This window comes from Lissotriton helveticus, chromosome 7, assembly GCF_964261635.1.
Source record: "Lissotriton helveticus chromosome 7, aLisHel1.1, whole genome shotgun sequence".
NCBI lineage: Eukaryota > Metazoa > Chordata > Amphibia > Caudata > Salamandridae > Lissotriton > Lissotriton helveticus.
The window spans coordinates 1919252239-1919278739 of NC_136068.1; the positions used below are offsets into that span (position 1 = coordinate 1919252239).

Genomic DNA, 26501 nt, shown 5'->3' on the forward strand with positions numbered 1-26501 from the left:
GGCGGCTTGGATGTATTTTCTACATCTGAAGAGAGGGGAGCAAGGGGCCCTAAAGTGACAGGAGGTGATTTGTTGGTGTTTGTGCATTAAGGGTATGTGTACAGTATGCCTTCTGCTGCTCGGTATGTCGACCACAGGGTCAAATGAGACAAACGGGCAAGTCTGACCATTTCAAACTCGTTTTTTTAATTAAAAATCATAAATGACATTCCATTTACATGCAAATGTGACTAGATAGCTCTAGAAATGTTTGTTTCCTGCAGGACAACTTTTAGTACCAAGGCCCGGGCCGTATTGAAGATAGGAGGCAGTGCCAGACACTAATCTCTGCGCTCAGATTTCTCATTGACAGGGAGCTGTGCTGACTATTGCAAGGCCTGCGAGGGCTGTCAGTCTCTCGGGCAGCCTGCGCTGGGGCTTGTTTTACATTGCAGGGCCTGAAACCATTCTCATACAGAGGTAGGGTGACCAGATTCCCAAAAGAAACACGCATTGGCGTAGACAATAGGTCTCATCTTTGGGACCTCATAAGTATTTAGTTATGCAGCACAATATCCTTGGTGCAACAACATCAACTGTTGCATGGCTAAACACTTATAAGGTTCCAAAGGCGAGACCTATTGGCTATGCCAATGCTTGTTGTTTGGCTGAGGGTATGCTGTATTTAGATTGTGGCGTGGTTTCAGTGGTCTGCATTCCAACAGCCTGAATCACGGTTAAAGATTCCATTTCCCATAGGAGGCTTTACAAGTGTGTGCAGGGCTAATATTCCTCTGGAGACTATTAAAGCACAGAGTGTGGCATAAGCAGGTCTTGCTCCACAGGCCACAGCGTCTGAATGAGTAGGTTATACCTGAGGGGACGGACATGGTGGTCTCCTTCGTGCTCATTTTTCACAAATCGTCCACGTTTTTTTTTCTTTCACATCTGGGCAAGTGTTACATTAAAGGGTTAAATGAATTCTAAATGTGTACATACCCCATCGACTATTTCTTCACTTATGGGCAATATATTGTTACTTTACTATTAGTTTTCGGAGTCTTTCAACCCTGGTTTTGCGGAGCTGTGATCATCCCCCGCCACACCCATTCCCTGCATCGCTCACACTTCATTAAATTGTACATTATGTTCCCTCTACAGTGCTATGCCCTCAGACTTGTTATGCTAAGTTGGTAAAGAACATTTTATTCGCTTCATGTTTTGCCCTCAAGACACTCCTTTCACTTGTAAATGTTTGACTTCAAAATATCGGCATCGCACAATGTTTCATGGTAATTTTGGAATGTAATTTAGCGGAGTTAAAAACATGATTTTGGCGAGAAGTAGCAATGTGCTGTTGCAAACATTCAGATACATATTACAAGGATGATCTGTCGAATGTTGCCTCAAAACAGTACTTAGTTTGTACCACAAAACCTTAAAGAATTTACTTTAAGAAATCCTGTCCTAATTTGAACTATAGTAAGTCAGAACTGTACTTAGTAAATCATTGTGCAGCGTGTAGGACAGGCTCAGCCTTTAAGCATTCAGCTCTATACTTGTGTATTACATTTTTTCATTATCGCATCTGTGTATTTACTTTGACAGGTTCTCGATGTTCAACAGAATAACACTTTCAGACACCACAGTGCAATCACATTACGTTGCTACATTACCATTCTCATCAACCTGCTCATAATGTCTCCTTGAAATAACATTTTAATATGGCACCTGAACTGTGCTGAAACACCATGCCCTCAGTGACAGAATTAGGAAGGGCATGAAGAGGAGCGGTGAAGAATAACAAAGAGTAAGGAAAACAGCATCTCAAATATCAACAGGCAGTATTTTAGAGTCTTCTCTGCTCCATCCCCAGGCTTTAAACTCTGATTGCTAGACCTCCATTCACTCTCTTACATTCACTCCACTTAAGTGCCAGATTGTACTGCCTCTAAAATGTCATATTTGTGCTGATATCTTAGTAGGAAAGAATAAATCAAGTAGTCAATTGTTCCCGTCTATTTGCCGCCAGTTCCTTTACACTCAGATTCTCACCATTTGCAGGAAACTCAGAACTTCAAAGTGGCGGTGGGCTTTACTGTTGTGTTTCTGGTCTAGCAAGGGGCCATCTAGCGGGAAGCATCCATCCAACTCTCCTCTTGCGAGGCGGCTCTCCAAGAAGGCCACCAAACAACACCATTCATACATGTTCCTTGACATGTGGGTCCTCTTCAGACCCCAGACACTTGCTGTCAGGTGGTCCCTGTCCTAGCCTCTGATCAGAGCGCCAGTGCATCGCCAATCCTTCGACTTGTTTCTGCTGTGGGGTTCTTCGCTCCTGCTCTGCTCATTCTTGTTCTGCTACAAGTTGGCTCGTGCTCTGCTCCAGCTTCTACTCCAGCTCAGCTCCAGTCGTGCTCTTACCTATATCAATGAGCATTTGCAATGCAATAGGTCTCGCATTTTCAACACTTTGACTTACTGCTATTGTAAACGGAAATGACTTATCATTGCAAGTTTTAAAAAACGTAAATAAAAGGTCTTGTCATTTACAATGCCAATAGCTCAAAATCTCACAAATGCGAGACCTATTGCATTGCAAATGCTGGTTTTACATATATCACAGTGTAAGTATGTATATAGTCCTGCTTCCCTCCACACCTTCGTGTTTCCTCCTGCACAGCCAGCAATAATGTTTTTTTTTAAAAGCAATAAGATGCGTCTAGCTCTGGCTGCGCCATCTTTTGTATTTGTCTTTTCCCTTCAGCTGCACTGCTGTACAATATGGCTAAAAACACTGATCGAGCCAATAGCTCTCGCGTAGGCAAGATTATTACCTTTGCAATTCTTGTTCTAATCTGGTTTGGGATTTCTATTGTTTGCTATCTTGACCATATCACTGTATTGGCTCCGCATAAATACTTTACACATGGCATCAAGTTAAGCAGGTCTGCTCTGTGCCAAGGCTCCCATGGTTGAGCTCAGGTTCATTTTATGACGTTGGAAAACACCCTGATAAGTTGGAGTCATTATTCCTTGAGGCAACAAGAGACACAAATAATAAGTATTTGTGCTCATTGCACTTCGCGATGAGAGCACATCTCCATTCATGGTCGGAGGTCATTTGGCAGAAGCCCACCTGCATACTTGACACAACAAATACATGGGCGAGGCAAAGCCTAAAACTTGCACATTGTGTACGAAGCTGGATTCCCACCAGATCCACTCGGCAACATACAATTCTGTGGTAAGTAGGAGTCCATCTACTCAGCACAAATATGTATGTTGTCTATTGTCAGAACAGCGGGGGAGAAGGTATTCGAGTTCTTGCCTTTATGAGCCATTATTGAAAGTCATGCGTCTGCTGAAGCAGTAGCCTCCGCCTCATTGGTTTTGGAGGACTGTGCGGAGCTGCAGGATTGGCACTCTGCCAACAGCACTCCTGACACAGAGAAAGAGTGACCGATATGGCTGATGTAAAGGTTGCGCTCAGCCAGAAAAGGGGAAAGAGCGCAGAAATGAGTGCCCTAAGTGCCAATCTCTGCCTGGCTTGTTTTGTTACCAAATTGCTTCACTCTGTACCACACAAAAGATGTTCTGGGAACCTAATTAGGTGTAGCACAAAGTTTAAAGGTTAGCATCTACCTTTAAATGGCTGTCCATGGAAACATACTTTCCATGGCCCATTACTTTACTAGCTATATAGCCTTTCTAATGGTTGCATCTAATTTGGAAAGAAGCCCCATAATCTAAAGCTTTCTTATTAAATTAAATTTGAGCCACCATCTCTTTATTGACCATCAACAGTCGAAACGTGACGGATGTTATGTACTACAAGTGTATTTCAGTTAATACACCCTGTGCACCAAATCCTAAGGCCCTTAGTTTTTCAGGAAATGCTCTTTAGGGACCTTAGTAGTCTCTGCCCCAGCAGGTTTACACCAGTGTTCAAATACAGATATGCGCTCGCTGGCTGAGGAATGAGCCACAAGTGCACCCTCAGGCACCCCAAACTCATTCCCACACCATGGAAGGAGTTGGATTTGGCACAATAAATGCATCAAAGGCACATGAAAGATAAGTCGTCCTCAGTCTAAGGAGGAGGAGTTAGAAAAGGTTTATCTGGCACATGTATGGTATTAGTTAGGACTCTGAATGAGACACATGAAGTAGTAGTCACAGCTTAGTCTACAATTGTTTTCATGGTGCTTCATAGGGATTTCACGTAGGTAGGACGTAGATAGTCAAGGTAAGAGTGACCCACAGATCAGATCAGCCCCACAACGCACATCGGTAGGACCGTGGCCTGCGAGCCACCTTCATCCCCTGTCAGAATGTGGCAGATACTCTAGTCTGCTCACAATGTCCACACACTGGAAGCAGTCGGACGTAGAGCAGTGAGAGCACTAAGGGGTATGAAAGACACGTCTTCCTGAACCGAAGCAGGCTCCCACTCTGAGGCATGGGTAAAGCTGTACCAGGCACCTGTCCAGTATTAGTCAGGACTCAAAGTGAGAGAGACACAAACAGTGTCAAAGCTTACCTTAGCTTGTTTTCAGAGAGCACTTGTGTAAGTAGAAAGCAAACGATCAAAGTAGGAATGACACAGATGACAGCATCAACCACTCTAACTGGCTGGCGGTATGTATGTAGTAACTTTTGTGTACCTAGGGGTATGTGTGGCTATTGGCAGGCAGTATGAGTGTAGCGGTTTGCTTGTGTGGACGTTGCGACAACGAGGTGAGTGTTAGCGTGCTTGGTGTTGGAGTCTTGTGGGTGTATGAATTGGATGGGTCCTTGAAGAGCAGCGGTCTGTTCATGCGAGTGTTATTTTGGGCTGATGGTTAGCTATGTGAATGGCTATGTGTGTGGCACATAAAAGGCATGTGACTGGACATAAAGTGGTTGTTGCCTTCAACTGGCTTTACTTCACACAACTGGTAATTCATGGGATCAATATTTTGATACTGTTATTAGTATTTGATTTAAAGCCATTTCTATGGCGTGTGCCAAAATCCAACCAGTTGTACTGGGGTGTTTTTTAAATTGAACACACTGGGGAGTAAATTGCATGGACCACGCTCCTTGTTTTTACCGATAATGTCCTACAGATCTTAAGCTTTGGCTAAAATCAATCATTTTCCCCACATTTCTGTGTGGTAAAGTTCTGAATTCTTTAAAAAAAAAAAACGTATTTCAGTTGAGCGGCTGGGCCTAGCTCGTGCAACAGGAAAAGACCTAAAAAGCGCCATGCAGACATCAAACTTTGGTTACGAAAAAGTATTCTTTATGTAGCAATTGGTAACTACAGAATTTGGACCTGGGCTCGACCACCGTCTAGGAACACCTACCAAACTTTGAAATGTCTGAAAACTAGATATCCCGGGGAGACCAAGGTCCAGCTCACAGTTGGACAATGACAACATTCCAGGGCACAAAGGGAGGACAACAGACAGAAGGGCACCAAAAGGAGTGATGAAAAGGCGCAATCAAGAGAGGGCAGGACACGTGTATGTATGCAGCACTCAACACCATCATCACTTTACGAAACATCCACAATCCATCTCTGCTCTAGTCACGATGCTGCTGACTTCACTACAAGGTCACTAACATTTGTGATGTTGAAAACTCAAAATATGAGAAAACAAAGCACACAAACAGGAAAAGAGGTCTTCTGAACATACCTTCTCTTTCAGCTTCCGAAGTGCTCGACCTGATCAAGAAGTAAAACAGAAAAAAATAAGGAAATTAGAACTTAAGTAAGCAGTTCTGATCTAATTAAATCATGGCTGAAGAGAAACGGCACAAGATGGGAGATTTAATGTCCAAAATAAAACAATATTCCACTCGGCAGAGTACATTTAAACCCACTACCAACTGTACTACTACAGGCCTGCACGCTTGTTATCAGACGTCCATACCCAGAGCTGCAAAAAGTGGCTTATGCTTTTTTTAAAATTTAATTTCAATTTGGAAAAATTAATAAATCAGCCCCATCGTATTGGATTCATTGTTCATTTCTTTGATATATTTATTGCGTGTCCCTTACCGCAACAGTAGCAGGGAGCGGTGCAAAAACAAATCCTATTTCATACAACTTCTGCTCCAGACACACTGGCTTTCCAAGAACAAGTACCCTAAAAAGCAATACAATCAACTGAATATGGAACTAAAGAGGAAGCAAGAGCAATGAAATCAAAACTGGAGTGATGCATTCCAACTTCACACCTACCACAACCCACCCCTAACCATGCAATTCAACGTAATAATAATAATTGGAAAGGTGCAAGAGCTGAGATGGAAGGACCCATAACATTACCAAGTGCAGTGGGGGTTGGCTGCAGGGTCTCATCCGCCGTGGGCTCCAAACTCCTGCTGTTCAGGCTCCCTACCTTATCTTTTCTAAGCAAAGCCGGATACTTTTTAGGTTGAACCTCAACAGCGCATGCGCTGTCTGCAAGACCTGCTGTATCTCTTCTGTGGGATTTGGTCACACCCACCAATTGCCATTGGTTCTTTCTTGTGCCATTATAAAATGATGGCTTTCTATTGGTCCATTCCCCGCAATTCACCCTCTTTCCAGTGCTCGTTTCAGCGGAGGTGATTTGACTGCTTTTGTTGGCCGTCACACCTTCCTCCTGCACAACGCGTGCGATGCCCCCTCCTCCCCTCTGGGCATCCCAGTCTGTTCCAGCCTGTTCCTAGTGTGTACCTTGTCCCATGGCTTTCTGACCCATACATCATGTCTGCTGTTATATACATGACTGGCTTCCCCAGAAGGCCCATGCATGAACCTGCACTAGTTGCGCATTATATCACATTCTCGCAACATACATGTGTACAGTGCTTCAACATTGTGACAACTTTTTTGAACTGTTTTTCAAATTTGCACATTAGATGAGACAGCAAGCAGCTTCCAGATACCCAAAAGGCATACGCACAAATCCATTGTGTTTTTACAGTGTTCTCCAGGGATTGTGGGTTGCAGGATGTTGCGGTGTTGAGGTTGTGTGCGTTTTGCCACATTGGTGCATATAGTGTTATACTTGCTTGCTGGACAGAATGTGTAGCAACAGCACCACTTCCCATCTATGGTCATATCTAAAGGTGCAATTCACTTCAATTATTCAATGGGGGCTGGTGGTGTCATGGCTTCCAGCAGTAATAGTTTTTGATTTACTGCGCATGCCTGAGAATCACAAAAGCATTGCCTCTGTAGTTTGCTTCCCCTGTTTGAATGATTGTTGCACTTCCCATTTATTGGTTTTCACCACAGCGGCAAGTTCCGTTTTCACAATTCTGTCATCAGTTTCCAAGTGAATTATGTTTTTGCTCCTCAGTTGGGCCCATTAGGTTAACTCTGTCTGTTGGGTGGGTTTGTTACACCAGGGGAATCTCTCAGCACAAATCCCGCTTTAGGAATGCAGTTGTAACCGCTTCTTTGGTTTACCATTGGATAAAAAAGTCCCACATGGAGGGTGATGTTCGGTGGACAGTAATTTTTAAAGTAGAACGCGATCCTAGACATTGATCTGAAGCTATCACAAAAAAAAGCAATGCTGATACTAACATTTGACACTGCTGTGTCAGGTTTGAATGAAGTTTCAGAATTATATAAATTGTAATACACATCCTTGCAGGCATTATCCTTCTTCCCCTAGCCCAATTAGCAAGTAGGTATTTTTAACAAAAATAACGCCGACCAACCATAAGTGTGTCACACTCCCTCCCCTTCGGGCAACTATGAGTCATACAATGGTCCTGGCGTCCTTTCCAGTCACGTTTTATTATTCTATATATAACATAGTTCCATCTGTTTTATTCAATGCTTTCAATATATATATATACTTTACACGTTCTGAGCAACCGTGCAAACAAGAACGTAGTCTGGTTTCAAACAACCTCTCCCGGCATGCCATGCTACGCTTCGGCACTGAGACCTTCAGGTGACTTACGCGCTACATAAATGCAAAAAAATGGAAAATGGAAATGGTGATTATAGCACCGGTTGCTGTTGTGGGGAAACTGTATTTCCCAACACGTCATGCTATTTCTACGTGCCCCTGCGTCCATAAACTACAATTCCCGACACGCCGCAGAAGGGATTATCTTCCGGCGCGTCGGACAACCTGTCATACCAGAAAACAACTGCCTGGATCGATGGCGGAATCAGACAACAGCCAATGTAAGATTTTGGTAAGCTTTGTCAATTTGGTAATCGGCTCCATGAAATACCGTGTTCTAGTACCAGAGCGGGGAGTAATGAGCGTCTTTTCTATTTACAGCGAACGGAAGCTTGTGTAAATAATCACGGCGAGGGGAAGTATAATCGAATGAGACTCCACGCGGAGGCACCGTATTGAAAAGGTACGCCTCGTATTGTTTAACGAGTGTACGGTTGCGACCTTTGCAGAAAACAAAGTAAAGGAAACTGGCACCAGTTAATTCACTCCTTCCTTTCCAAATAGGTGCTCACGCATTTTGGCACGCAGGGAATCTTTTGAAAATGCGGCACCTTTCATTACCTACAGGGCCGAGGCACCGCACTGAGAAGGTATGCCTCGTATTGACTAAAAAGTGTAAAATGAGATCATTGCTCAAACATGAGGGAACCAGGCACCAATGAGTATACCCTTTCCTTTCCAAACAGGTACTCACGCTTTTACCTCACCCACGGGCTGCGGGTGCATAGGTGTCAAAGTGTGTCGGGTTTTCTCGTTGATTCCTATGGAGCCTTGGAAGAAGATGCTGCAGGCGACCAGGAGGAAGATGTCCGGGGTGGATCCAAGGGTGGATCGGAGTTGAAGAAGACCTGAAAGCAGAGGAGACAGAGTCTAGGTCACTAGCCAGTGACCAGGTGGAACCAGACGTCATCGAGGAGGAATCAGGTGCTGTCGTGAAGCTTGTCTTTACAGCCACGTGGACCAGGAGGCGTCGAGGACGACCAGGTGCTGGAGAGGAGCTGTCCCACGAAGGTTCTCGCAGATGGAGGGGTCGACTTAAAGATCGGAGCCAACAAGCCTAAGCAAAGGCAACCTACGCAGGATACACAAAAGGCTTCTGGTGCAGACCAGGAGGGTCTGAGGTACTTCACCTTTTCAGGGAAGCAAGGGCTAGTCTGGAGCAACCAGACCAGCGATGGATTTTCAAAAGGATCGTCGTCACAGGGCTACTAGCCAACTGGCCAGCAACCGGGACAGCGCGTCGAGCAGAACACAAGCAGAAGGGCCCCACGCAGATCTCGTGGAGTGTGGAGGGCTGGTCTTCGGTGCAGGTGGAGCTCGGTGTTGGGGTGTCTCAGTCCCCAGGGCACAGCTTCGAGGATGCCTCAGGAGCTGCGCTGTTAGCAAGTTGAAGACTTTCCAAGTTGCCTGGTTCCACGAGTTCCGACGCCTTCCACGGGGCTCAGCTGTGCTGGAGTCGTGCAGTGGGGTCCGAGAGGTCCGGGAGTCAAAGTCTTGTCGGGCTCTGTGCTCGGGTTCCGGCGGGAACGGGGACAAAGCAAGCCGTCGAGTTGCTGGATGGTGCCTGGTTGCCCAGGGTGGTCACTCCTTGGCCACAAGGGAGATTCTTCAGTCTTCAGCTCAGGTGAATGTCGAAGGGTCCAGAGTTTCGTTTCAAGTCGATTCCAGGATTAATCTAAGGTCTCCTGGGTCAGCTCCTACCTTTATACAACTAAAGGGGGCTGGTTTACTCACTAGGTCCCTCCTATGGGTGGGACCAGAAAGGGGGGTGGTTACACCCCCTTTCCTTTGTCCAGTTTCGCGCCAGAGCTGGGGCTGGAGTGCCCCAGCACCGGTTTGAACTGGACTATGCATGGAGCACCTAGTGTGTCCCAGGCAGTGTCTCAATCTATTCAGCCCTCCCTGTCCCAATACACAAAGTCCTGTCTGGGGTGGTGCTCGCACCTCTCCAGCCAGGAAACCTATTGTCCAAACCTCCGTGACTGGAAGGACTCCCAGCAGCAGGAGGTCAGACTTGTGTCTGTGGCAGCAGCGTCCATTTTGTGACACTGGGGCTCTGGTTAACTTTAACCGGGATAGTCAGCAACAACATGTCTTCTCCCTCTAGAAGGGTGGAATGTTACCCCTGTCGCCAGAATTGGCGAGGGGTAGTATTCCAAAGCGTATGACACCTTACACGACATGTTTAGATAAAGCCAAACCAAAGTTAGCACTCAACCTCGAGGATTATAATGCACGTAAGAGTATATGGTATGGCAATATCATAGAACAGCTATAAAGGACATGGTTCCGCAAGCTGCAGACAGGCTCAGCTCATGCTAGAGCACCATCTCACACATAACCAAGCACCTGCCTCCAGGATTGTTAAGGCCTGCCATAGGAGTGACTTATAGGTTACTGTGTGTTTATATTTACGGGTAGATATAGGAATACTATACCTAAGCAAGTGGTGATTACACGACCTTGCCCCAGCTGAGTGATCAGCCAGTTGTGTCAGTTTGAGTGGCCAGCCAGGGGTGGCATAATACATGCTGCAGCCCCTGGTAGGCCTTGGTTACAGCCCTGAGTACCTAGGGTACACTTCTACAGGGGCTGATAAGGTGAACCAATTCCCAATTGTGGATGTACCTACAGTACATGGTGTGAATTTAGAGAGAGTGCATCTGGGCTGTGGGTCTGATTAGCAGGCCCACAGCCACATCTAAGTCGAAAACCAGTAAAGCAAAAGCAGAAAGTGGGGGTGACCATAGGAAGCAGACTCTACTCTCCTACAATGAGAACCCCAGTATTGATCAGGGTTTGAAACGCGTAGACCTCTTTATTTACACTACCAAACAATTGGATGTAGAATTTTTGTGATTAGGGTCTGGGGCACACTGAAGATAATTTGTAGATCGAACATAGAAACTGTATGTTGACCATTATTTGCCATGGTGCTTTGCATTTAGTTAAATCACAATTTACTATTGCTTTGTTTGGTGGGTATAAGGGCCTTCATTTAAGTTGAATAAGTCATATTGGCCCAAAAAGGACTTTGTGGTGTGTGATGAATGTGGGGAGTGTTTGATTGCAGACAGAATGAATGTGACAGTGTGTTTGTACTAGTATTGGGAGTGATTGAAAATTGTAGTGTGTGAAGGTATTTATTACATGATTTTTGTATTATATGTACGAAGATGTTCCCTGTATGTGTTTCTCTATTGAAGACATTTTGAATTCTTGAAAATAAAGGCTACTAATGAGCTTAGGGCGGCTTGGTTTGGTTATCCTTGCAGTATTCATTTAATTGTTTGAAATTTTCATCAGTAGTGGCATCTTGGTTGTTTTTTGGGACATTCTACACTTTAGCACATATAGCCAGTGGCACTAACCAGGGGAAGAAGGAACAGTGTCAGTAGATATCTTATTAGGTTTAAACAACGTTATTCAGGATGCAGGGCCGGAAGCAGAGTGAATGAAAAGATAATGAAATTGGTTTTCCAAGACGGTTTGTGCTATGAAGGCATGTCGTATGCTTTTGAGGAGTTCGCAGGAGTCGAATCAGCTCAGAATGAGGCTGCCAAGGAGTAATATTGCTGCCATCCAGCTCAAGTCTGAGGCACAGAATCACATGCGCCTCCTGAAAACGGTGCACATGTACCTCCTAAGCAAGGACATTATTTCCAGCTACTAGAGAGGGTGCATGGGCTTTGCTTAAAAAGTACACAAATATTTATTGTATATCCTTGGTAAAAAGGTGGACCACCAGGGCTGCCAAGTCCAGTTCCCGGACAGGACTCTCCACATGGTGCTGGTCCCACAGCACAGCGGCATGCTGGCTTGTGATGTGCAGATAGCAGCATGCATAACCTGAAGGAACACACTTAAAAAAAGAACATAGGAAATTTAGGGGAGGAAAAGGTAGCGAAGATGAGCTTGAAAAAAAGTAACATTTCAAATTTTTATCTACAGCATTTTGTAATGTTCACTTCGATCATATCCGTCGTTGTGTGCTGAGCGCAGTAGCAGTTGGATGCGCACCTCGTCTCTGGGTGTTGTATCAATGCGATATTGTTGGCTTCTTTGGCGGTCTTAGTTCGGATGTAGAGTGGCAGCGAGAGTCGATGCGATCACGCATCTGATTTTTTCCCAGAATCGGATTGCAGCGAAGGAAGAACGATGTAAAGTCCAACATAAGTAGAAGGATGAACGAGACATTTGGAACTGAACAAGCAGCGGTGTGTGTTTGCATATCTGCAAGGAAACAGCACGATGGAACCAGTGTTCCAATGAGCGACAGAGGCTTTAGCAGCGACCATTCTCTTCCCCAGGATTAGAGTTGTTAAATTTGCAATAATGCATCAAGATTTTTTTTCGGCATTGAGCTCGAGCTGGTTCTTCTGTCAACTTAAGAGCCAGAAGAAAACAAAAACAAGCACTTTGGAAACAACTCGAGGCAATGAGAGGAGCGGATCCATTGGCACCAGAACCAGGTCCGGCAAGCCTCTTGTCCTGGTAAGAGATGGCCGTCTTTAAAAAGAAGGTCTGGACAAAGACCATGCGGCGGGATCTGGTCATTCCCTTGAAGTCAGTCTTTATACTCATGTTCTCAGCTGCTGTACCAACATTCTGAAGTACTACGATAGCCTTGGCATTCTGATGGCTCTGTAATGTTCATGCACTTAGATTCGAAAGTCTGCAGACTGAGCTTGCCCTTCTTCCAGGATGGAGGTATTGCACGTTCGTCTGTTTATCCCGTCGGTAACTGAATACTGTTTTTTTTATGGAAACTTCCGCATGAAAGAGAGCACCTCCTATAGAAATGTCAGCACCTTGTAAACCAGAATCACGGTGTGACATGAGAATGCTGTGCTAAATGGACAGCTGGGATCTAAAAGCAAACTATGAATATTAAATGAAACCTCAACGATACAGAGATGGTTGAAATGATAATCATTTTTGTTGGTTTTGCATTGCCGCTTGAAATTAATTTTGTATCGCTTCCATGCCTGCGATTACAAAAATGTCAATCCAGTTTGCAGTTGCTTCATCCATTTTACATCAGCACAGTTCATATACACGTTATGCTCCCATAATGCAATAGTTTGTGATCTCTCAAGCTACCACATTCCAGGCACTGTCAAACTGACCATGTCTGGAATTAAATACAGTAGTGTGATTCAGAGGATAAACGCAAGAAACGTTTGAGTTATACGCAGCAACATTTTGCTATACGCAGCAACATTTTGCTATCGCCGTGCGATTGTTTGCTTTCGGTTTCTTTTTTTCTACCCTGAACACCCTTGCTGCTAGCTGCTTTTCCAGTCTCAAGGTATTTCCTCACTTTAAGTCCTCTACACAGTGCTGCTAGCTGCTTCTCTGGTTCGAGTAGTAATTCCTCATTGTACGTCCTCTACACAGTGCTGCCGCGGCTTCTCTGGTTCGAGTGGTAATTCCTCATTGTACGTTGTAGGAAGGTTGATCCCTGACTATGGTTGCCCCCAACTTTTTGCCTGGTGTTTTGCTGGTTTTCTGACTTAGTTGACCTGGGACCCTGCTATTCAGGGCCCCAGGCCTACTGCTCTCTCTGTAAAATGGATTCCATGTACCTTAGGTACATATCTAAATTGGATACTGAGTCACCTTATCAGTCCCTGTACAGTGTACCTTAGGTACCCAGGGCATAGGTGTACCCAGGGCCTACCAGGGGCTGCAGCATGTATTATGCCACCCCTGGCTGGCCATCCAAATCTGACACAACTGGCTGCTTGACAGCTGGGGCAAGGTGGTGTAATCACCCTTTGCTTTAGATATAGTATACCTATATCTAACCCTAAAAATGGACACACAGATCTCCTATCAGTCACTCCTATGGCAGGCCTTAACAATCCTGAAGGCAGTGTGCTTGGAATCGTGTGAGATGGTGCTCTGGCATGAGCTGAGCCTGTCTGCGGCTTTCGGGATCCATCCCTTAGCCGTTTCCATGATATCGCATACCATATACTCTTAAGTGCATTATAATCCTCGCGGTTATGTGCCAACTCTGGTATCGCTTTATCAAAACATGTCGAGTAAGGTGTCATACGAATTGGAATACTAACCCCTCGCCAATTCTGGCGACGGGGTTAGCATTCCACCCTTCTAGAGGGACACGACATGTATGTAACCCCTAACCCCGGTTAAAGTCAGACAGAGCCTTAGCATCCACAAAATGGATGCTGCCACCGAGACACAAGTCTGCCCTCCTGCTGCTGGGAGTCCTCCCAGAGCAGGAGATAAGGACAAAGGGTTTCCTGCCAGGGGCGGTGCCAGCACCGTCCCAGACAGGGTTTTGTGTATTGTAGGTAGGCAGGGCTTTAGAGGAAGGTGACTGCACGTGGCACCCCGGTGCTCACTGTGCATAGGCTGGCTGGAACCAGTTCCAGGGTCACTCCAGACCCTGTGCTGGGGAAAAGCCCGCCAAGGAAGTGGGTGTAACCACCCCCCTCCTAGTCCCACCCATAGGGCAGGACTTAGTCGCGTGCCAGCCCCTTTTTACAGGATAAAGGTAGAGACTGGCCCCCTTCCAAATCAGATCATCTTTGAATCCTGAAACTACTTTCTGCGAAAGGAACTCAAGACTTCTTCCTAAGATTTCTCCCTTGTGACTAAGGAGTAGTCACCCTGCATCCGCAGGCACCATCTAAAGAACACTGCGGTCTGCTGCAAGTCCTTCCTCCGGAATCCGACTGCCCAGCTCGACGAGAACCGGCTTCCCTGGCACCTCTGACCTCTACCCACCTCTACAGCCCAGCTGAGAACCGTGGGTGCGACGAGACCTCAAGGGACCGGCCATCTGCAAGACTGCACGACTTCTTTCCAGCAAGCCCGCCGAGTGAATTCCTGGTGAGTGCTTTGGGGTCCGAGAAGCCCCCACCCTGAGCAGCTCCAGCACTGAAGAGCAGCCCCCCAGCATCTCCACGATCTGCGTGGGGCCCTTCTGCTTTTTACTGCTCACCGCGTTGGCTACTAGCCCGCTGGCTTGTGGCCTTCCTGACGACGCCCGACGACATTTATGCTGCTGGTCTGGTTGCTCCAGACTGGCCCTTGCTTCCCTCCATCGGAGAAGTACCCTGGACCCTCCTGGTCCGCCCAAGACGCCATTTTAGGTCCACCGCGTGGGCCTTGCATTTGCCAAGACTTGTTGCCCAATCCTGGGTCCAGCGACGTCGACAGCAAGAACCTTCGTGGGACAGCTCGCACCTCCATCCTGGTCGCCGACAACGCCTCCTGGTCCGAGAGACTGCAGAGCCCAGCAGCGCCCACTCACCTGACTGCGGTGACTTCGCCCGGTGCCATCCTGGTGCCCACTGAATCACTGGCTAGTGATTCAAGAACTTGGTCCCCTCTGCTTTCAGGTTTTCTTCTTCCTTGATCCAGGCTTGGATCCATCGAACTTTTCTTCACTGGTCGCCTGCCAGCAACTTCTTCCTTCCAGGCTCCTGGTCCGGCAACGAGATCCCCGACGTCTTTTCAGACCTATGCAGCTGCAGCCCCTGGGCTAGGTAACTTCGGCACTTCGGTGTCCCAGCATAGCCTCACTATCCTAGGGTCAGGATCCACTGTCGTTTTCTTCCTACCAGGTCGGGTTCGCCCGTGAACCCTAACTTTGCCTTTACTAGCCTCCATAGACTTTGTCCCGCATCCCGCGTGAGAGTGCACACTCTGCACCCGAGTCCCCTGGGCCTCCTAGTAGTAATCTAACGATTCCCTAGTCCAGTCCTAGCGATTCCAAAGCCTATTAGAACTGTTACTTACCTGCTAGTAATTCGCATTCCACTTTTAAAGTATATGGTTTTTCGTGCCCCTCGGGCATTTGTGTATAACGTGCTAACTTAAGTATTTTCGTAAGAGTTTTGTTGTGTGCCTAGCACCCTGTCCTCATAAAGAGTACAGGGTTGTTGTGATTCTAATAAATACACTGTTTATTTTCATAACACTTGTGTGGTGTCCTTTCACTGGGTGTTCAAGGGGTAATGTGATGGTAAAACAGCTGGCTTAACACGCCCTCTAGAGTCTTAGCCTTAGACTGCTCGTATCCACGCTACTAGGATAGCTGGTCTATAAGGTTGACTTACAACCAATCATCAATAAGGGTTGTTTGGACTGATATATAGAGATCACTAGAATAGTGAACACTGCACATCAGGCCAACTTCTCACATACGTCCTCTACACAGTGCTGCCGCTACTTCTCTGGTTCGAGTGAGTATGAAAAAGCTTTATTTCGATAAAAACATATCTTAAAAGCATAAACATGTATCAGTACATTTATATCGTGGGAAGCTTCATAGAAAAATTAATTTACCATCAAGTACATGTTAACTTCTTACAATTTATCATTTGAAGTGCACAGATTTCGTCAAAAAATAAAATTAATAGTAGTAAAAAAAAAAAAGATCAATTTATTTTAGCTTTTTCGTTCTAATGAACCAGGCCCATCTCAAGAACTTTGACAGGCTACATACATACAATACTCTGGTGTCAGACTTAAAATGCACAGCACTACAGAATGGTATCTAGTACCCAGCTCTCTACATATCGGTTTCGGCCAGGAGTTCCTCAGAGATTTATATGCCGGACATTCAAACATAATATGAGCCATTGATTCTACTCGAGTCACAATGTGGGCAAAAAGAGGATGTTTGGAATGTTCCAACCCTAAATTTAAAGTATAAGGCCCTGTAAAAGGGTTTCTGAATTATGTCAAGATAGGATTCACAGAGTGCAACATCCTTGATATTTAAAAAGTCATCAGTTATCCTGCCTAAACTGGAGTTAGAATTGCATTTACTAGATTGCCAACTCCAATACAATTTTTAGGTCTCGCTGGCGTTGCAGCGCGAAGCGCTGCCAACGAGACTTATAGCCGCCTTGCTGTCTCCCAAGGGAGACAGAGCTGTGGACAAGCCGATCCAGAGCTGTGGACAAGCCGATCCAGACCTGTGCACGAGCCGACTCAGGTCTGTGAACGGCAACGTGCACGCTCAAGGCGTCACGCTCCTGCCCTCCGGCGTCTCTTCCGAGGCGCGCTCCAGGCCGACGGGCTCCACTGCAGGCTCCAGCGCGACGTCAGGTAGGCTGTATTTCACCCTTTCTGGGTCGAGCTGGAGATGCATCCAAAGGATGCATGTCCATGCTCGATACCTATTGTCAGCCATCAATTGGGAATGGGGGACAGGAGGGTGGCACGAGCTACTCCAAGCTTCTCTGAGGGATTTGGCTGCGTGCACGCGCTTTTGTTGCAAGTTTTGTCGAGCTGTTGTGTGGGCGTTCTTTCGTTTTTTTTCTCTTTTCAGAGCGCGTGGAGTGCTGTCCGCTATTGTTCTGTCACATGCAGTATCTTCAGCACATTTAATTTGCATCGCAAACAAAACAGCTTGCAACCGGCCGCTTTCAAGCCTCTAACATTTCAGCACATTTGTACGTGCTGCTTTTCTCAATTAAATGTTTATGCATTACATGTCACATGCAGTATCTTCTGCATATTTAATTTGCATCGTACAAGGGCACACATTCATTTTGTTACGCAGGGGAAGATTAATTGATTTGCCCAGAATCACGGGCACACATTCATTTTGTGACGCACGGGGACATTAATTGATTTGCCCAGAATCATTGAAGTCTTTTTGTTGGCATTACTGAGACTCAAACTAGGTTAGGGCACACATTCATTTTGTTAGGCACCGGGAGATTAATTGAGTTGCCCAGAATCACAGAAGTCTTTTTGTTAGCATTACTGAGACTCGAACTGATTTTTTCAGGCATGAAGTCGGGCGCTTTCAAGCCTCTAACAATTCAGCAGATTTGTACGTATTCCCTATCCCATTTCGCCTTTGTATTTGTTCGCTTTGCTTACACCTACGCAGTTTAGTCCAGCACACCCTTCCCCCAGCCTGGAGCGATTTGCTTGCATTTAGGCACTTCAAGACATCCTTTCCCCCACCCTACAGCCATTAACACGGTTTCGTCTTTCATTAGATAAAACCTGTTACAAATCACAGGGACACTTTACAAGATGCTTAGCAGGCGCCACCATGTCGGCTTTCAGTTTAGGAACAGTTAGCAAATGTTCAGCTTATTCGCCTTAAGCAAATAAAGTGTCACGATTTAATCAAAATGTAAAAAGAGAACTTAAAGATGCTTCATGTGAAGTCTTTATAAAAGTGTGCCGTCGGCGCGAGAACTAAAGTTTAAAACTGCTCCATGTGAAAGTTTTTATAAAAGCTTGCTGTTTAAAAGTACGAAAACTTCATGTTAAGTCCTAATTAAAGCTTGCGGTTAACGCAAGAAACGACGTTTATTTTGCAGAGTTTTATATTGCGCGAACGAGACTCAAACTGACCTGGGTTTCAGAGCGCTTTACATAGCACTACTTACGTTACACAAAGACACACATTGATTTTGTTAAGCGCAAGAAAATGAAGTAATTTGCCCAAAATTACAAGAGACTTTTTTAGTAACATTCTTCACACTCGAACTAAGTTTTCCGAGCTTAAAGTTGAGCGCTGTTGTCTATGATGAAAGTTTGCCACCTCAAAGTGCGATAGCAAATGCTAATAAATGACGTATTTTCTTGCAATAATAAGCTGTTTGGTAATTATAATACATTAGCGTTCAAATAGCCTTTGTCAATATTTACTTAGTGCTGTACAAATGCGCCATGACTACAAACGCAGCCGTACTGCAAAACAAGTCTTATATACCATAATCTGGCTCAGAACAAAAAACGCAGCCATGATACTTTCTTAGACACAGGCTAGCAGCGTAGCTGGTGCTTTATAATATTAATTAATACCACTCAGATACTAGTGTTGCACACAACAAAAATTTGGTCAATGATGTGCTGATCAATGCCTACCTCAACGCCACGCTGAGTCGTCGTCAAGTCGAGTCAAGTCAAGTAAGCACGCGGATTTCATGCGATGCTACTCTCTTGGTGAGCTGCCTGCTGTAGCGGTTTTGCTAGGGCGTGGTATCAATGCAAAAAAAAAAAATAATAAAAAGCGCACATTGTCGCACAACCCGCCTGCAACCTACCAAAAAACAGCCCAAACTAGTGTTTTCTAATATGCTCATTACAAGCAACTGCCTTAACACTGCTGCGGCCTACAGTGCAGTACCGCTATTAACAATTAACAGAATAATTCTGATTGTGTGAATTTCCTTAATCTGGGGGCGAGGTTCATAACACGTCTAAGTGCAGGGCAGCTCGTAACTTCTAAAAGTAATAGAACTTAATTGTGCAAACTACAGAGTGAAGTGCTCTGCAGCCGGCAAGCACAGAATGAGAGTTAAAGAGTCACTCTCACTGCCAAAATAGAGAAAAAAAGAAGTAACATTCCAATTCACATTCCCCCGTGCCTTTTGCACTTTCAAGTTAGACATGAAATGGCATAATCAAGATGCTAAAAACTGTGAAGTTTATTTTGCAGACTTTCATATAGCGCGAAATAGACCTCTTATAACAGAAATGCAACACATATTGCATTACAAAAGCTATAAATGTCACATTTGCAAAAGTTACAACTATTAACATTGTAAATGCCAAAGCTATTAATTTATCTACGTAAAAACATTGCTATTTACAATACTAATGGCTCAAACTTTTCTACTGCGAGACCTATTGCATTGTAAATGCTTGTTTAATACAGCTTTCGGTGGGGCCGACCGATTTTCCCATGCCTCATTGAGGCCCAACTCGTAGAGCAAAGATTTAACATCTTTAAGCCACTTGATTTTGTGCCATCCCACCATGGACATTAGTTCAGACAGACCATCCGCAAACTTTGCCAGTTCCGGCACTCGCTACAGCCGAGCCCATAGCAATAGCGGTCGAAGATTAGCTAGGTCATTAATCGAATGGCACCCTAAATCAAGTAACTGCGGAACCATAGGGGTGCTCTGTGGCAATGCCATTATCTCTTTGAAGAATTTGTTTTGAGACCTTGTTAACTGTTCCATGTTGCTTGTGCCCCACAGTTCGGCTCCGTATAGAGCCGAACTTACTCCTCTTGCCTTATATATTTCAATTACCGTGGCAATAGGTCTAATTGATGAGGAGCGTTGCTCCTTGAGAATGGCCCCCACTACCCTTTTGTGGCATAGGAGCATTTTCTGTACATGCAAGTTCCATTTCATAGTATCAGAGATACGTATGCCGAGATAATCAAATTCGGTTACCCTCTCCAAAGGTACGTGGTTCAAAACAGGGGGTCTACCAAGCTTTTTCGGTGGGTTCAGTACCAAATACTTGGTCTTGTCTGTATTAATTACAAGCCCTCTCAGGATACAGAAGGACTGAAAGCTATCAAGGAGGTTCTGGAGGCCCGCTGGGGACTTGGAAATAAGAAGCGTATAATCCGCGAATAGGAGAGTTGGAATTCGCTCGCCCGCCAGGGATGGTGCATCAGACGGACCTTTCAGCAAGTGCTCCACCACACCGTTCACAAAGTGAGAACAGCGTGGGAGCAAGAACACATCCCTGGCGGACGCCCCTATTCACTGGTATTCTATTGGTCTTCTGCCCCTGCGGGCCCCACCTCACTTGAGTAAAGTTTACCATCATGTAGCCTCACTAATAATGATAGGATGTTCGAGGGAATCCCCATTTCAGACAATACTCCCCATAGGCGATCTCGGGGCACCAGATCGAAGGCAGTCTTCAGATCGATGAACGCAAGGTAAAGGCTGCCCTTTCCTATTAATACCACTTTCCAATAAATGAGTAACAATCTAAATGCCTGCTCTATGGTCCCAGTGCCAGCCCTGAATCCTGCTTGGTAGTCCGAGAGAATTTTATTTTCTTCAGCCCATTGTAAGATTCTCTCAAGTACCACCTTCCCGACAACCTTCTGGGTGGAATCGATCAGGCTTATGGGGCGGTAGTTGGCAGGGTTGCCCCTGTCCCCCTTTTTAAAAATTGGGACAACCTCTGCCCCCTTCCATGACTCAGGAATTATAGCACCATTGTCAATGGCGTTAATAAGAATAGAAATGAGCTTTCTCCATTTTGGTAGGTCAGATCAAAAAAGGTCTCCGGGAATGCCATCAAGACCTGCTGTTTTATGTGGTACAATGCACTTAATTGCATATTCCACGTCTTTCTCTGTAAATGGGCAGCTATTAGGATCCCTCGCATATTCTAAGGGGCTTTGAATGATGGACTCATTTAGGTCACCCTGCAGGCACGAATACAGCTTGGAAAAATGGTGGAACCACATTTGGCTATCGATGTTACATATTATAAGATCATGAGCCGGCCTATTCTTCGATCTAATAATACTCCAAAAGCGGCCAGCATCTCTCCCACTGCTAGCCTCCTTGAGGACCTGCCAGTACTGGTCCTCCCACTCTTTGCTTCTGAGATAGTAGGTTTATACTCCTTCCTAGCCAGCTGGATCAATGCTGGGGATTTTGACTTGACTGCCCTAATTAGTGTGGATTTCTTGAGGCAGCATTTGGCTGTATACCAACCCTCTTTACCATTATGCCTATGGGGCTCTCGACTCGCCGCACCTTTGCTCTGTACTAAAAATAAATTACCTAGTTCTTTAATAGTGTCCTGGAAAATTACCGGCACACTGGATGGATCACAACGATCCACAAGAGTTAGATCCATCTTGCTCTGTGCTACTAGCAAGAGGGCCTCAATATCCTTTACTTTCCCTTCATCCATGGCAACCGTACACCATTTCAAGCGCCTCCAACAGTTAGAAGGACATACATCTAAGGTTGATATTCTCTCGAGTGAAGGTACAAAGCCTTGCTCGCCTGTCCTTAATGGTTATAAGCTCAAAGAAAGGAGGTTATGATGACTATCGGTGGTCGGCTGGACCTCCATATCCTGCACAAAGTGCCAGAGCTTAAAGTTGAGAAGGATATAGTCAATCCTTGTAGAATGATTAACCCTGTTGTACGTATGGGCCCCAGTTGGATCTGAGGTGGTTCTACCATTAGCTGCTCTAAGGCCAAACTCCATGGTTAGTGAATTCATCTGTAGATCCCGTTGGGACCACCTCTTTATCAGTTGAATTGCAAGTATAGGGATACCCCTCCTCGCATCATCCTCATCAATATCTAGGATGTCCTCTACCGCTAGGGGCTCAAAGGTGCAATTGAAGTCCCCTGCGACAAGGACATACGTACTATGATGACATTGCCTAAGTTCACTTTCCAAAATTGTAACTATGGGGGATGCAGCACCACCCTTGGTTCCCATGGCATATGTATTAAATATTTCCATCACCCTCCCTCTCCGCGTGTCACTAACTGTGATCCTTAGGATATCAGAGGAATTACATTGTAATTGCTTAATGCTGCAACCTAGGGAAATACTAACCCATATTAAGAGCCCACCTAGAGGGCGGCCTCTCCCTGTAGGGGGGATTCCGCTGGTAAAAAAAAAGGTGGTATAGCCTACTTTATAATGCAGCTCCATACTCCAGGTCTCTTGGAAAAGACAGGTTGCGAGGGACTCAACCAGAATGTTCCAGTCCGGCAGGTCTAATTTCTTGGAGATGCCCGCTATATTCCAACTCAAGTTCTTTATAAAAGAATCTTCTACAGCTAACACTGAAGAAGAACATGTTGACGCTGGATGTAAGTTGTCCCATAGGCCAGTGGGTTGTACCGTCAAAAGCAACAGGGTACTAGCCTGCGCCCTAGTAGTATTTCCCTTGCTGGTCGGTTTGGCTGGCTGGGTTGGGCTGGATCCATGTGGTGCGTCTTGACTGGCCCAAGGGCCATTTACTCCGGTCCCAATTCCAGACTCTAAGAGATTTCCCTCTCTAGCCCTCTCGCCAATAATCTGTGTGTCCGACGGTTCTGGCACTAGCCTATTTATGGGATTAGTTGTAGAAATTGAAGGGGCGCAATCAGAAGTTTCCAGAGTCCCTAGCTGTGCTACAGTTGTCCCGCTACCAGTATACCAGGTCCCATCTATGCCATTTGCTGTCAATTTTGGGGGACAGTAGCCACCATGTCAAAATCTACTAACCATCCCATGGGGATCAAAGTTTCTACCAGATACGGGTGATATGCGGGTGAGGTGATCAATAGAATAATTGTTGGAGAAAAGCCCACCTGTAGCCTCCCTCCTTGATGAATGATGGGTATCCTGAACGTGCTGTAAGTAGGCAGGGTGCAAGTGGAAATAGCTTAGATCATAGGTGGCGATTCCACTACAGTCCTGATCTAGCTGTTATTTGCAGATAAACCTCGCAACTCTAACATCCCTGAAGTTTACAAGAATACAGTCTCCAGGGATGTCCTTGGTCCTATTACCAACCCAATTTACCCTTCTCACAAAAAGGACCTGGCCGTCAATTTCCCTAGGGAGCGCTCTGTTATTATTCAACAAATAAGTGGTTTTATTTTTAAGCTCCTGATAAGTTTCTAGTTTACCAGCCTTAAGCTGAGGAACACCAGTGAGCACCACTACATATGGTAGACATTCAGGTGGCAGATTGATATGATCAGAATTCTGGTAGGCGGTAATTGCAGTACCATCTGCTTTCTTTAATGCAGGTTGGTGACTGCAGTGGCTTGCTTTTCCATTTTGACTGTTAACTACCTCCCTGTCCAGCGCAGAAGCGCCTCCAGATGGTTCTTTTACCCCTTTGGCTGCAGTTAAGCTCATGGATTTACTAGCGGGCTTGGCGCTATGAGCTGAGATATCTATTACTGCAGAGTTTGTTCCAGGCAAGGATGCAGGAATTTGTGATATTTGCCAATTCTGCCACGGGAGTGAATGTAGGGACTACCAATGAATTTAGTTTTAGTTCGCACTCATCCGGTCTATTCCTAGAGTGTAACTTGATTAGTGTTTTTAGAGAAAAGAAGTTATCAAGAGTGGCCTGTTCAAATCTATCAAGCCTCTCCGTCAGAACTTTTACCCTCTCTAGTATGGGGAGTATAAGTGATTTTACCATCTGCTCTATTTGAACTATGAGGGGAGACTGGGATATATCGCTTATGGCAGAGGGTAGCTTTAAGCATGAATTCGCCGGCTCAGATTGATTATGGGAAACTCGACTACAATCAGGCAATCCAACTCTTGGTAGTGGTGGTGTGGGTATTGTTAAGCTTCCCTGCACTGATGGTTTCGATTCCCCCCCCCCCCCCCCCCCCCCCCAAGTATTTTGGGTTTAGATTTCTTAAAAATTTTTAGGCGTCCCCCCTTCTGGTCACTGCCAACTCTTTTTCTTTTATTACAGACTATAACAGGCCCTGGGATGTTCACAGGATTAGGCTGAGCTATAGTGCTCTGGGTAGGTATAATCTTACTAGTACAAGCTTGCCCCCTGTCTGTAATGATTACCTGCGGTGAAATCAATGGGGCTAATTGGTTTGTGGGCCCTTGTACAGCAGACTTCTCAGGATTTACCCCTGTGCTGCGTGGACCTAATGGTGAATTGCCCAATAAGACACCTTCAAAACATACTCGAGTGTTGACAGAAGAAGCAGCCAACACTAATGGCCCCAGGGAAAAGGGCTTGCGATTCAATAATTCGGTGGAAAGGCGTCGCTCGGTTATAGCAATTTCATGCTCAATAGCCGAAAAGGCTTGAGTAATAAACTGATCCATCGTGCCACTGACACAGCCCCCCCATTCCTTCCTACCCTTTCCTGACCGCGTGGTCATTGGCATATAAAAAAAGTCTTCTAATACAATAACCAATAAATCCCGGAGCCCTAGAACACGTTGGTAAAAAGGTGGCAATACACTTTACAAAGTACCTCGTAGGAACTTGAACTGGGACAGCGAGAAGAGGTCAGGGAAATGACCCAGCCCGGCCACAGACGGCCAGCCCTTTGCCCGGGCTTAGCCCGCGCGAGGTCCCGCGATACGTGGTATGGGCGGGACCGAAATAGACAGGGAGAAGGCGGGAAGAGAACCAGCTGCGGCCGATTGGAGAGCGCTACGGCTGCTGGTCCTCGCAGTCCCGCAGGCCCACCCGGTCTCCCACAATGCGGCAAGGTCCGATGTAAAGTCCTTCAATGTCCAACAGGTACGGGGAAAGATTAAACAATGGCACTGGTCCTGCAACAACTGCTGCGAGCGGCACCCCGTAATTCCTCATTGTACGTCCTCTACACAGTGCTGCTAGCTGCTTCTCTGGTTCGAGTGGCAATTCCTCATTGTACGACCTCTACACAGTGCTGCCGGTGCTTCTCTGGTTCGAGTGGTAATTCCTCATTGTACGTCCTCTACACAGTGCTGCTAGCTGCTTCTCTGGTTCGAGTGGTAATTCCTCATTGTACGTCCTCTACACAGTGCTGCCGCTGCTTCTCTGGTTCGAGTGGTAATTCCTCATTGTACATGCTCTACACAGTGCTGCTAGCTGCTTCTCTGGTCCCAGTAGTAATTCCTCATTCTAAGCCCTCTGGGCAGTGCTTCAGCTGTGTCTCTGTTCATACATCCACTACACACCACAAACCACAACACAGTTAAAAGACATTGTCATTTACAACAACAAAAGCTCTAACTCTAAAAAAAAAATGCGAGACCTATTGCATTGAAAATGCTTGTTTTATGTAAATTGCCTAAAACTTGCACGTGAAAAGCAAATCGCTAGCCAGGCACAAAATTATGCTATTGTCCAACATCTAAAAAGGGCACTGGTGAACACTAGGAGCGGTCTCCGACTCGCATGAAGTTTCGGCTTTGTGTTTTTCCCTTCCCCAGGAGTAGCTTGTATCTTCCATGTGTCTGGCAGTGGCCAAACGTGCATTTAAAAAAATTATTGGAAACAGTGATGCTGCGTGCAATAAGGGGTGGTGTGAGTGAGCTTGGGTGCATGGTCAGAGGCATGGCTGAAAAACGAAATATTCTTTAGCTTTTTTCAGTCTTTCACTTTAGGGTAACTTCATATAAAATAACGCACAGCTTAAATGAAAATTATATGCAGGTTATGTTAATCAGTCGGAAATGCACTAAGTGTATTAACAAACCACCATCGGTTAATGCGCTGCAGAGGTCTGTCTGTAACCAGAGGGGCACAGAACTGAATCTAGGTTGGTGCAGTGGAGAATGTGACTGTGCATGTTTAGGGCCCAGTCTGAGAGAGAAAGCACTGAACATGCAAGTCATTATTTAAACTTGCATTACACACAGTACAAGACAGGGTGCTACAAAAGGCACAAAAAGCTTAAGATATGAAAGTGCATCCAAAATATAGATTCAAGCGATTCGATCAACTAAAGCCAATAACACCTTTCAAGCACCCTTTGCATTTGCAGATTAACCAGTTGCGTATATTTACATTTCTTTCAGGCAGCAGGCACCCTGACAAGGCGGCTTGTTTAGCGGTCTGCCCTGCCTCGGTTTCACTGCAAAGAAGACTCCGTGCCTTACATTTCAGCTGAAGCATTTCAGCTCTCAGAATTAGGCGTCCCGGGAAGGTTATCTTAGGAAAAAGTAGGGGAAACTTTTTTTTTTTATGAAGAAAAAATGGGCACATCGTGCCCCTCAGATCCCCTCAACTTCGACCACTGGTGTCTGGGTACCCCTGAACACCGCCATGGGGCAGGCGACCTT

The 26501-nt window shown here is 45.7% G+C and overlaps 1 protein-coding gene across 1 annotated transcript in view; it reads right to left on the reverse strand.

Annotated features, from left to right (window-relative positions):
• Positions 1-26501, reverse strand: part of PRODH (proline dehydrogenase 1) — a 264432-nt gene that overhangs the window by 187650 nt on the left and 50281 nt on the right. Inside the window, exon 3 of the mRNA XM_078655684.1 lies at positions 5664-5692. Coding sequence (XP_078511810.1) covers positions 5664-5692 — 29 coding nt within the window. The remainder of the gene's footprint in view (positions 1-5663; positions 5693-26501) is intronic.